The sequence below is a fragment of the Periplaneta americana genome, chromosome 16 (assembly GCF_040183065.1).
Source record: "Periplaneta americana isolate PAMFEO1 chromosome 16, P.americana_PAMFEO1_priV1, whole genome shotgun sequence".
Lineage (NCBI taxonomy): Eukaryota > Metazoa > Arthropoda > Insecta > Blattodea > Blattidae > Periplaneta > Periplaneta americana.
The window spans coordinates 179,888,572-179,902,060 of NC_091132.1; the positions used below are offsets into that span (position 1 = coordinate 179,888,572).

At 35.4% G+C, this 13,489-nt stretch overlaps 2 protein-coding genes across 4 annotated transcripts in view; both read right to left on the bottom strand.

The window, feature by feature from the left end:
- LOC138692118 (zinc finger protein 492-like) overlaps positions 1–7,546 on the bottom strand; it is a 38,538-nt gene extending 30,992 nt beyond the window's left edge. Inside the window, exons 1-2 of one of the 3 annotated variants that reach the window (XM_069815083.1) lie at positions 7,170–7,543; positions 3,626–3,763 (exon numbers count right to left, since the gene is read on the bottom strand). In XM_069815083.1, the coding sequence (XP_069671184.1) occupies positions 3,626–3,763; positions 7,170–7,283 (252 nt within the window). In that variant the 5' untranslated portion in view covers positions 7,284–7,543. Of the gene's footprint in view, positions 1–3,625; positions 3,764–7,169 lie in introns of all 3 variants that reach the window. The other 2 variants (XM_069815082.1, XM_069815086.1) reach the window with 2 other exon arrangements.
- A 1,152-nt stretch (positions 7,547–8,698) lies between these two features.
- Positions 8,699–13,489, bottom strand: part of LOC138692114 (zinc finger protein 665-like) — a 39,139-nt gene continuing 34,348 nt past the window's right edge. Inside the window, exon 6 of the mRNA XM_069815078.1 lies at positions 8,699–13,295. Within this exon, the coding sequence (XP_069671179.1) occupies positions 11,522–13,295 (1,774 nt within the window). The 3' untranslated portion in view covers positions 8,699–11,521. The remainder of the gene's footprint in view (positions 13,296–13,489) is intronic.

A 13,489-nucleotide genomic window follows, 5' to 3' on the forward strand; every position in this document is an offset into this window, starting at 1 on the left:
TCGAAAGCAAGCCTTCGGCAATGTCTTTTAGACATGTAAGAGTGGGAACATTGTGGAACCTGGAAGTTATTCATTCTCAAATACATGTATTTGGAAGTTTCTGGAACTGATATGAATTCATGTTTTGCTGAATTTGTTTTACAAATTCTTCTTAATTGTTCTTTTCGTTGCTTATAATGAAAATTGCTCTTTGAATGAACATATCAGTCTTTGGTAGAGTACACGTTTTTTCTTGTAGTTGATTTGATATACTGAAAAGTTCTTCCGAAACATCACAAAAAAAGAGCTGAATGAAAAACAAATTCAAGTGATCTTACAAGCAAATGTTCTGATGGGGGCAGTTAAAGAAGTTAATTTTTTTTCTTCCACCACGTTGATGATGTCAAAATAAGTGCTTATACAAATTTTGGCCACTCCACCGCAATTACAAGGCCATTGAGAAAGTGATTTTCCCTGGGGCCGTTTATAGTAAAAAGCACAATTGCATGATGATAAATTATATGTTTTATTTAACGACGATCACAACTGCAGAGGTTATATCAGCGTCGCCGGATGTGCCGGAATTTTGTCCCGCAGGATTTCTTTTACATGCCAGTAAATCTACTGACATGAGCCTGTCCCGTTTAACCAAACTTAAATGCCATCGACCTGGCCCGGGATCGAAAACGCAACCTTAGGCATAGAAGGCCAGTGCCATACCATCTCGCCAACCAGGTCGACAATTGCATGGAAATATGTATTGAAACAGATACAGTAATTGTTGAACTATTTGTCAACATATCCCCCATTGCAAATGAGACATTTGTCATACCATGGGATCAATTTTTGTGTCGCAGAAGTCAGCCGCCTCAGGTTGGAACCAGAGTTTGACTGCGTCTGCACCGTTCTCTGTCGATCCCATGATATGGTCTCAATTCCGATGGAAAAATATGTTGAAAAATAGTTTAACAATTGCTGTGTCGGTTCCAACAAAATTGTGCAATGAAATTGTGTTTTTTTTCTGTTAACGGCCCCTGGCGAACTTATTTTTTTACGGCCCTCGTAATTGCGATGGAGTGGCCAAAATTTTTATAAGCACTTCTTTTGACAATATTAACATGGTGGAAGAAAAAAAAATAACATTTTTATCTGCCCACATCAGAATGTTTACTTGTTAGCTTTTTTCAATAGCCCTGTAAACTTTGACTTTTCTTGTCCATTTTTCTTGTTCTAGTATAGCACTGTAAGAGTTCCACACAGACAAAGTTGTTATATAACTATAGGAAACCAAGGGAATATAAAATATTTTACCAATTTTATTCAACGCACTTCCACTTTCGTGTACGGATAAAAGCAAACTATTATTATTTTTAAGTTCTAAATAATAACAGGAATGCAAACCAAGAGGCACAAATATGTTACAGGAGACAATAATCCAGAATCTAGCACGGATAGGTAACTGCTAACACATTCCATCCTCTACTGAATCATTCAATATTACTGACGAGAAGAAGAAAAAACTATGTTTAGTTCTAAAAAATTTCCCGACCCTTTTATTGCCAGTGACACAATGTTACATATCGTCACTGCGCCTCCAAAATCGGCTAACTTATGTGCATAAAAACAATTTGTACGAGAAAGAATAATTCATTATCACTTTTAATTCCCTTGATTTTCAAAACTACTTTCGGTATAATTTCATCATTTCTCATGTAAGGATTCAGTGCTCGGGTTTTTCTTTCCTACGAATATAATGCTTCTATGTGTGCTGCGAGCATTATTGTACAGCTGACATTATAGGCTACACAGGGTCATGTGACGTCAGGAGGCAGAGGGATAACTCTACCCCTTATACACATGGCAGGCACACAGCAAGATCTCCGTTGTAGTGTGTCATTGTCTACGATTCAGTGCCTGTGTGTTAACAAAAATGCCGTTACATTTTTACAATATCCAATACGCAAATATGATTCATGTTTATGGCTTTTGTGACGGGAACGCTAATAATTCTGTGGACGAATATCGAAGAGAATTTCCATATCACAGAATGCTGTCACGTATAGTTTAAGTTGGCACATTTCAGTCCCCTGTGTTGCGAAGGCATATGATCTTGCAGTTGCCAACAATGAAACACAAAAAGGCCCACGCACGAGTGCCAGTAACAAATACAGACTAATAATAATAATAATAATAATAATAATAATAATAATAATAATGATAACAATGATAATAATAATAACAATAATAATAATAATCATCATTGTTATTGTTATTATTATTATTATTATTATTATTATTATTATTATTATTATTATTTATTTATTTATTTAATCTGGCAGAGCTAAGGCTAGTAGGCCTTCTCTTCAGCCCAGCCAGACTCTAATTCTAATTGAATACAATTGCTTATTACATTAATATCTAGACCATAAAACAACATGAAAGTGAATAATGAAAGTTGGATAAGTAATGTTAGTGTGACAATAATAAACAATGGTAAGAAATAGTTATAATAATAATAATAATAATAATAATAATAATAATAATAATAATAATAATAATAATAATAATAATAATGAGATGATTTAGATATTTATCTGTGATATAGGCCTACATAACCATTAAACATTGAGAAACCTGAAACAGCTATTATTGTTAACAAGAATTGATAGAAAAATATTTCGTTAGCCTATTCTTCAATTGGTTTGATGTCTGACAGTCCCTGACATTACTTGGTAGGCAATTCCAAAGCCGAGGAACAGCCACAGTCAAAGAAGATGGACATGAGGATGTTCGGTGGGAGGGAATGGATAATGTTGAGGAGTGTTGTGATCGTGTGTCTATGTTATGATGGGTGGATAAATTTTGAAAACGAGACGCAAGATAGACAGGAGTGGAGAAATGCAATATGTGAAAGAGAAGGGAAAGACAGTGGATTTTTCTACGATCTTCTAGACGGAACCAGGACAACATTTCGAGGGATGGTGTTACGTGATCATCCCGGCGAATATTGCAGACGAAACGGACGCACATATTATGAACACGTTGTAGTCTCTGCGCCGAAGTAACGCTTAGGTCAGTAAGCAGAATATCACAGTAATCGACGTGGGGCATCACGAGTGTTTGCACTAAATTTTTTTTCATGGAAAAGGGTAGAAAATTCTTCAATCGCCTAAACGAGTGGACTAGGTGTTCCTCAAAGTAGGGTGTGGACAACATTGAACGATGAGGGAATGTACCCCTATCATTTGCAGCGAGTTCAACATCTTCAGCCAGAGCACTAAAGACATTGTGTGGGGTCTTTGAAATCTGGCTTTAATACAAATTTTTTTATGTGAGCACTAACGTGAATGTTCTTTAATGAAATTATAATACACTGAGTACCATTATTGTGCACAAATTAAATGCTTAAACTCTCATAAATGACAATATATTCATGTGACCATTTTTCATCAGAATGATTCCAGAAATAACATCGTAGAATATTGCACAACTTACGTGAATCACCCTGTATATATGTAATTTTATTGCCACTCTCAGACTGAAAGATGCTGCAGATACTGTTGTAAAAAAGACAGTGTACGTTACAATCAAAACATAAGATAAACACTGGAAGAAGAACACAATGCATTCTTTGTTCTCCACTCACCTCAGGTTCACGTTTCACCACAGGCAACCAAATAACCTCCGGATCTGCCTCGAATTTTATCTCTGTTGTGAGATCTTGGCTGTGGTCCTCATATTCCTCCTTTATACCAGTCACATGAGGATCTAAGAAATTCCGTTCCTGCAGTACAAAGAGACATCTTAAATGAGCAATTTAATACAGGATGTTACAAGACGACTTCTAACTTAAGAAGTTGCTCTCTATGTGTCCGTATGCCACAGCCTGATCACAACGGATAGAATGTGCTTCACATTACGATGAATATGGCCAGGAATCATATCCAAATGCATATTTTCATGCAAAAACATTTGTTATACTTGTTATTAACGTCTCTGGTGATGGATATGCAAAGTTAACTGTGCATAGTTGTTTAATATTTCGGCCATTACTGCATATAATATACTACTGTGCATTATATTTAGCATATCGTCAACACTGTGTTAGACTAGCAACAATATTTGCGTAGTTTAGTAAAAGACACGATCAGACTCTGGATTATTCCCTAGTCAGCACATAATATTTTTTGCTTGACTGTACTCGATGGCTAAAAATCCCTCGTGTATGAAGGGAAACTGTGGAAAAACCACGACTGCCCGCTTTTCTTCCATTGAACTACACAGTAAAATTCTTTTCTCAAGCCGCAAGTAAATGGGCACTTAAGTGGTCATTCTGACGCTCAGGTAGGCGATATGGCCCAAAGAGATTATCTTTCAATCTGCAATGCCGACTTTGATATTTACAGCGAAACTCACATGATCGGCTTAATCTGGGTTCACAGATATCAAGTTCCGTAATATCCGAAAATGATCAGTAGCGCATCCTCTATTTGCTGTTTAACTCTTGCAATCTATTACTGAATCACCCACTACATGGAGACACCCTAGTTTACAATATGCTTTGGTTTTCCTATTAATTTCGATCTGGAATATTTCATTTTTGGAATTCGTATATTAATATTGATTTCTATACAGTTAATATTCGTAGACTATGCTGTATGCTATTTTATTTTCCTAACTGTTGTTGTCTACGAGCTTAATATAATTATTTCTTTCTTTTCTCATCGAATATCGCTGAATCAATCCATTTCTGTAGTTGATAAATCAAACTGTGGTGAACAAAGCTGGGGGCGAAATGTCCCGATTGTGGTGGCTTCTTTCATTACGAGAAGGGTATCAACATTCATATCAGTGTTTCATACCCTGAAATAAACTGAACGAAAGCAGCATAGAATTTCTCATGTACTACGCCATGATTTCAGCGCGTTTAAGATTTTCGAAAGTTTCGAAACCCATTTCGATTAGTCGAAATTCCCTAGTCAGTAATGACAGCAGATGTAACTGGGTTGTCAATTTTTGGCCCTGAGATTAGAAACCTCAAAAATGGACTTTTTGATCTCCAGCAGGATTCGAAACTAGATGATGTTTTTCAAGAGAAATGGAAAACAAATTAAGTATAAATTTTTGGAATACAGTTCCAGAAAAATAGTTCGAAAATTTGGTATCGTGTGCATATAAAATGCTATGTCTTTTTGGATCAATGTATATTTGTGAAATGACTTTCAGCAAGATAAAGTTCATGAATGGTAAACACAGATCTCGTCTCACAAATGTGAACTTGGAAAACCTGCTGAGGATATCTGTCACAAATCAACCAGCTCGTATTGACAAAATTGTACAGGAGAGTAAAAAGTTTGACCTTCAGCTTCACAGCAGTAATCTACATAACTGTAAGTTAACTTAAAATTATGTAATAATAATAATAATAATAATAATAATAATAATAATAATAATAATAATAATAATAGTAATAGTAGTAGTAGTAGTAGTAGTAGTAGTAGTAGTAATAATAATAATAATAATAATAACTAATAATAATAGTAATAATAATAATAACAATAATAATAATAATAATAATAATACAAAACAGTTCACTATTAATATAAGAATCAATGACAGTAATCAGCCATAAATGTGTTTATCCATAAATGTAATGAGGCTCCGTGTTATCCAGTTTGGGTACTGTGAAATTTGGCGTGGCTCTCCTACAGAGGCTGTTTCTCTTGTAATTTCTAGTGAGTTCCGCTGCTCTAGATGGACACTGGCTATATGTAATCACGATAAATCCTGAGTGAACTGATCTTTTTATAGTAGGTTATTTTACGACGCTATATCAACATCTAAAGCTATTTAGCGTCTAAATGAGATGAAGGTGTTAATGCCAGTGAAATGAGTCCGGGGTCCAGCACCGAAAGTTACCCAACATTTGCTCATATTGGGTTGAAATAAAACCCCGGAAAAACTCTCATCCTGGTAACTTGCCTCATCCGGGAATCGAACATAGGCCATTTGGTTTCGCGGCCAGACGCGCTAACCGTTACTCCACAGGTGTGGACGAGTGAATTGTTGACTGAGCGAAATGCTACATAAGGTGGGATTAAAACATATTCTTGTTAAAATCCCGAAACTAAAGTTGAATCAACAATATGTAGTCAAATTTAATCCTATTTGAAGGTAATAAAATTTGTCACGAATTTTCGAAAAGACACAGCCAAAAATATGATATCTTTAGTGAATATTTAATAATATCAAAAATAATAAAAATGCTGATAAATTAATAGTGAACTATTATCGATATTCTTATTTGACCTCAGTAGTAAAATTGTGTGACTCCTCTATTTGTTGTATTTTGTCCTTATTGATACCTGATGCTGTTACGAAATTATAGTATCCTGTACGACACATAGATTGCACAGGACGACATCGTTAACTGAAGTAAGAACAATAATTGGTCTAGCTAATTATTCACTAAGCAATAACAAAACTTTATTTTAAAATACATGAGTACTACTTAATTATTTGTAATAAGTGCAGCAAAGCGCACGGATATGGCTAGGCATTAATAAAATTAAAATGACGTTCAAAAGAATAGAAGCCATTTAATTACACGAAAAAATAGAAATAGAATTACAACAGTTCACGGACTATTGATATACCCAAATAAATCCATAAGCGATATTACATAGATTTTAAAGAGTTTATAATTAAACATTTCAACAACTAGCAACACATCGTCACCGACTGTTGCTATCACATTGATGTGAATTATGATTCAGAACTGAGAAATATTATATTTTGGTTGGGTACTCTAAATCTTTATGAAACAATTACGATAATATGTACACGTACACCTAGCCTACAATAAAATAAATCATTTTAAACCATAATTGAGAATATTAGACAAAAATACATAATTATAACAACACTGCGAGAATGTGTAGTTTAGCAACATTAACAGTAAGTGTAACAAGAAATTTCGTTTTCAAACTTAAAACATGAAACGTAATAACGATTCAACAATAGAGTTCTCTGCAACATGATATAACTTGCAATAGATACTTATTCTATCTCTATCACAGAGTGCAAGGCAGTAAAAGTACAGTACTGTTGTAAAGAGGTAATGTCCTTAGAATCAAAATATAAGATAAATACTTCAAGAACAAGGAATGCATTCCTTGTGCTCCACTCACCTCAGGTTCACGTTGCAATACAGCGGACGATATTGGCACCGGCTCTTCCTCAAATTTCACCTCTGATGTGAGGGCATGTCCCATGCCCACGTATTCCTCGGAGTAATAAGACATCACTTCGCTGGATTATGGCTAGCGGTCATTAAATTGTTTCCTGCACTACCTCCATTATGTTATAAGGTCAGGTCAGGGCTGACTAAATCGTTAACAGAGTATCATCCAGATGACCGTGAAGTGATCAGACATTATCGCAACGAGTTGCATGATCGCGAATCAGCCATTCATCTTCCGTTCTTCATTATTATTATTATTATTTATTTTTAGTATTACTAGTTTTCTGCGAATATTGCTGATTAAAAGATTCAAGATAGAGCATCCACCCTCCACTGTAAACGCATATTGCACACTTGTATCACTTGCCAACGTCAATTACCTTGATATTTCGTAGGCTTTTTAGTATGGAATAGTGGAAATAGAATATGATCACTTTCAAAACTCTATGACTACACGACTCGCCCTAATTACATATTCTTACTTGTATACCAAACTTGTCCCGCGTGAATGAAAAACACCGCCATAGTTCCTAAATGTCCTGTAATTTGAGTGAGACAATAAAGATGATTTCAGTGTCGCCAACACATCTAACATAATAATCCGGCCGAAGATGACATTACAACAGATTGAATTTACCATCTCAAAACACAAATCTCCAAGAGGACTATATAGTCCTCTGATAATTCTCTTTAAGTGACCAGCACTGACAGCGGAAGACTCGCCTTCTAATGTACTGGCTGCTATTATCCTTCTATTTAATTTGTGGTCTGGAACTCAGTGTATGCGTTTGTGTTAAAGAGATTTGAATTTTTTTTTTCAAATTCTTAAGGATATTCTGACTTCATGAACGTTTCAGAGAAGAGTTTCATTATGTTATATTAGAGCATAATAAACAGTCTTCGAAAATAATTGTAGGTACCTAATATTTACTTCTTGCTTTTAATGAATGGTCGTAGTTGATAATTGAATATGGAGCATATTGGGGCAACATTTGAACAATGTTAAGAACTGCTCCATAACATTAACTTAACAATACCGTGAAAAGCTTAGTTAAAGTTTAATATAAGGAATTTATTAATGACATTTTTTTTCAGAAGATAAAACTGATCGGACATATAATATAGAAAAGAACAAGCATGAATTTTCGGTCATGATCCTGGATTGATCTCGCTAGCATTATCACTTTGATCTTACTCAGACGCTAGATAACCATAACACTTGCCAAATCGTTAAGAAAGTTAAAAAGAGTCTACTCAAAATCTATAAGAAATAGGATGTTACTGTTCTTAATATACGGATTAAGGGATTTATCGATGAATGTCACGAAAATACCTTGTTCCAGACCTCTTTCATAAGACATAACCGAATTTTAACAAAACGGAAATCGTAAGATTAAGTGAAACTGTCAGGTACATTACATATATTATAAGTAGTTATAGTTTCATAAAATCTTGACCATATTTATGTTGCAAGTATCTAACTCATCTGACATCTATGACTTTAAAAGTGCTTCTCAAGACACTCTTGCAAAAACTAAACTTCAGATCTCGAGAACTGTGTGGATAAGAATTACGACTGACAAGCGTGGAGTAGTGATGACTGGAACAACTCTACAGTCATCTTGAACTGTGGCCCGAGAGTGGTTTTCTCACCATGAAAGTGAACTTCAACAAATTGCCTCACCTCTACAGCCTTTACTTGTATCAGCAATCTTTCAGCCGGGAAGAGAGGGGATTGCGAGATAAAATGGATTACCTAAAGGATGAAACAAAACCTTTTTATAAAATCCTCATGCGATATTATTTCAAACATAATATATGTGACAACATAATGACACATGAAAGGTTTACTTCAAGTAATTGAAAACATTTTATTATTTTACGGAAAATTTATTCTTGATTGAATAATAGGTTATTAATTTTTGTAGTCAAGAGTTGAAGCAAATAATCTGTTTCCATATTCATACTCATTCATTTTATTCCTCATTATACCTAGTGCAGTATAGTTCACATACCCCGTTATATTTCTTAATCTTGTAGCATAAAGCTTCAGTTCACCTTCTTTGATATTTCATTATTTTTCCACACTCATAAAGAAGCAGTACAAATAGATATAACACGATAAATACATACAATTATGGTTACTTAATTACTTCAATAAAATTTTGACAAGTACACCGCATGGCTACAGAAATGTTTTATGATCCACAATAAATCATCAATGGAAACAATTTGCATAATTGAATATTGGCTTTCTTTCATGAGTACAAACCGATTAACATATACAAAGGTTAATTCATTCATTCATTCATTCAGTGTTCTGCACAAAGACAGGTCTTTCCCTGCAAACCCAGCTTTCTCCAATCTTTCCCATTTACTGCCTTCCTCTTTGTCTCCTAATATGATGCATATATCTTAAGTCGTCTATTATTTGATACCTTCTCCTGTCCCGAACTCTTCTCCCATTCACTTCCGTCCAGTTCATGATTCAATATGTAGTTTCTTCTCAGCTAGTAACCCAACAAATTCCTTTTCCTCTTTCTGATCAATTTCAGTATCATTATTTCTTCACCCACTCTTTCCAACACAGCTTCGTTTGTTAATCTCTTTGCTCACTTCACAAGTTCCACCCTACTCTATATCAACATACCAAATTCTTCTATTCGCTTCTCTTTACTTCATCGTAATGTCCATGTTTCTGCCCCATACAATGTCACACCCCAAACAAAACATTTCAGTAGTCCCTTCGTTAGTTCTTCTTCTACATGAGATGTGCAGAAGATGATCCCTTTTCTGTCAAAAGTTTCCTTTCCCTTTGCTATTCTTCTTTCCAACTCCTGGCTGCATCTTATGTTACTACTTATAGAACAGGTACACCCAAAATATTTGAAACAGTCCACGTAACCTACTATCTCACTTACAATTAGCAAGTTAACTTTCCTTTTTTTTTTTCCTACGACCATGGTCCTCGTCTTATTTCTATTTATTCTCGTCCCATAATACAGCTCACAGCTGTTATTTAGCCCCATTAACATATCCATTAGCATAGTTTCCTCTTCTACTAACGCCATATCATCAGCAAATCGAATGCACTTTATTCATCTTCATCCTATTATCACTCCCATCACGTTGTGAAAAGTGTTCCTCAAACCCAGGTTAAACTCTTTCAAAATTTATGAGACAGTAGCTTTTAAGAATTATATTTAAATGCTGATCTGGTCAGATACATGTAGTCTACTAGTCGTTAACTTAACTGAAGAATATTGCTGGAAAACCTTTTAAGTGTAGTGTAAATATTCGTAATTTAAATATGTATTGTATTGATTAAGGTAGGTTGAGTGGAAGAGAAAGCCTTATGGCCTTAACTCTGCCAGCGAAAATGAAACATTATTATTATTATTAATATTATTATTATACACTCTGATTTGATTAGACACTATGGATGAAGAAGGTATCATCGTACAGCATTCTAGCTAGAAAATGTACGAGGAAATAGCTTCATGAGAGCAACAGTGATTGTTTCATGTTAATTGCTAATGCTCAATTTTCAATATATGTACTCTAACAGTATTTTCGTTCTCGTTGTAGTTTTCGTTCCCGGTTTATTGTGGACGATGCCTGAAGATTTTAGTTTACAGGACTGGGGAAAATACGTTACACAGACATTACATTACTAAATCTTTTCGTCCGTATGTATGGAACATAATTATAATAGTCTTACAAAATATACAAGTTTCAGAGATATCAGATTTGCAAGGATTCTCACCTATAAGTGTTAAATCCTATTAGGCTACCCTATTGCGAAAGACCTTTACCAGAAGAATTCCATAGAAAGATTCATTAAGAAAAGCTTCCGTACATCAATACTTTAGCTATACTTACTAAGCTAAACATATTTTACTGTCACATTTACAAGGTTTCTGGTCTGTGGGCAAGATTTCATAACTTTTGTAACTATCGACTAAGGGAATCACTCACAACCAACATCGCTTTCGAAAGTCTCGCCCCTGTTGATGGCCTGTTAAGGTACCCTTATGAGTGAATCTTTTACCACAAACGTCACATTTCAAGCGTTTCTGGCCTAATTTCGTGAACTCTTAGGACACTTATATCTTTGAAACACCTTCAACGAACATGAAATTTAAAAGGCTTCTCGCCTGTGTGCCGACGCAGATCTCTATTTAGGTTTCTGGACATCGAGAAACCTTACCACAAACTTCACATTTGAAAAGTTTGACGGTTGTGTCATGGCGTTCATGGAATTTTTTGGTGTTATAAATTCGAGTAACATCACAAACATTACATTTGAAAAGTTTCTCGGCTATGCTGACGTTCGTGGCTTTTTAGACTACCCAACAGAGCGTAGCGTTTACCACAAACATCACATTTTAAAGGTTTCTCGCCTAAGTGCGTGCGTTTATGGCATTCTAAGTCATTGAAACCAGAATAACTTTTACCACAAACACCACACTTGAAAGGTTTCTCGCCAGCGTGCAGAAGATGATGATTCTTCAAAGAACACGAATGCAAGAAAGACTTATCACAAACATTACACTTGAAACGTTTTTCGCCAGTGTGCGTGTGTTTATGAGTTTTTAAGTTACTCAATAAAGAGAAACACTTACCACAAACATCACATTTGAAAGGTTTCAAACCATTATGCATATATATGTGGACTTTCAGTGCAGAGAACTTTGCGTAACTCTTACCACAGTCATCACATTTGAAAGGTTTGTCGCCTGTGTGCAGTCGTTTATGGTCTTTCAGGTTATTCGTTTGAGAGAAGCATTTACCACAAACATCACATTTGTAAGGTTTCTCGCCTGTGTGACTTCTTTTATGGACTTTTAGGGCACTGGACTGAGAGAAACATTTGCCGCACACATCACATTTGAAAGGTTTCTCCCCAGTGTGCATGTTTTTATGAGATTTTAAGTTACACAACAAAAAGAAACGCTTACCACAAACATCACATTTGAAAGGTTTCTCGCCAGTGTGCGTGAGTTTATGAGATTTTAAGGTGGACATCAAAGAGAAACTCTTATCACAATCATCACATTTGAATGGTTTCTCGCCTGTGTGCAATCGTTTGTGGTCTTTTAGGCTACTTGACTGAGTGAAGCATTTACCACAAATATCACATTCGAAAGGTTTCTCGCCTGTGTGACGTCTTTTATGGACTTTTAGGCTACTCGACTGAGAGAAGGATTTGCCGCAAAAATCACATTTGAAACGTTCCTCGCCAGTGTGAAGGCGTTTGTGAGTTTCTAATTGACTCGCCTCAGTATAACATATACCACATACATCACATGTGAAAACTTTCTCGGCAGAGTGCAGAAATTCATGAAAATTTAGGTTACCCAAATCAGAGATGCACTTATGTTTTTTCAGAGAATTCAAATACGAGAATGACCTACAACAAACGTCACATCTGTAAGGTTTATCGCCTGTGTGCAGTCGGTAATGGCTTGTTAGTCCGATCGACAGAGCGAAGCATTTACCACAAATGTCACATTTGAAAGGTTTCTCGCCGGTGTGCAGTCGTTTATGGTCTTTTAGGCTACTCGATCGACAGAAGCATTTACCACAAACATCACATTTGAAAGGTTTCTCGCCTGTGTGACGTAGTTTGTGGCGGTTAAGGTCACTCGACTGGATGAAGCTTTTACCACAAACATCACATTTGAAAGGTTTCTCGCCAGTGTGCGTCCGTTTATGTGGTTTTAAGTTACGCAACAAAGAGAAACACTTACCACAAACATCACATTTGAAAGGCTTCAAGCCACTATGGAGAACTTTATGGTCTTTCAGGCTACCCAACTGCGAAAAACATTTACCACAAACATCACATTTGAAAGGTTTCCTTCTTACTTCCTTGGATAAATGACAGTTCAGTTTTTCCCCGAGGCATATTTTAGGAAGTTCTAAATCCAACTGATTCCCACCTTCACGAGTCCGCACTGCTTTTCCGAAGGTAAGTGAATTCTTGAGTATTTCACTCACAGTCTCATTCTGTTCAAGTGCAAGACTGTCCAAATCTGTTGATACATTTCTGTCATCCGTAGCTGAAAACCTGAAGTGAATATAAAATCACTCTATAAAATAGAAAGCAACAAATACACATTCAATTTACTGAATATTCAAATAAAACAAACCTATATTCATGATGCGATACATTATGATTACAAATACAAACTTGTAATTAATTTATGAGTAATGATGCAATTATCAGAATGTTTAAAGAATTTGCACTTCACCTGTACAATG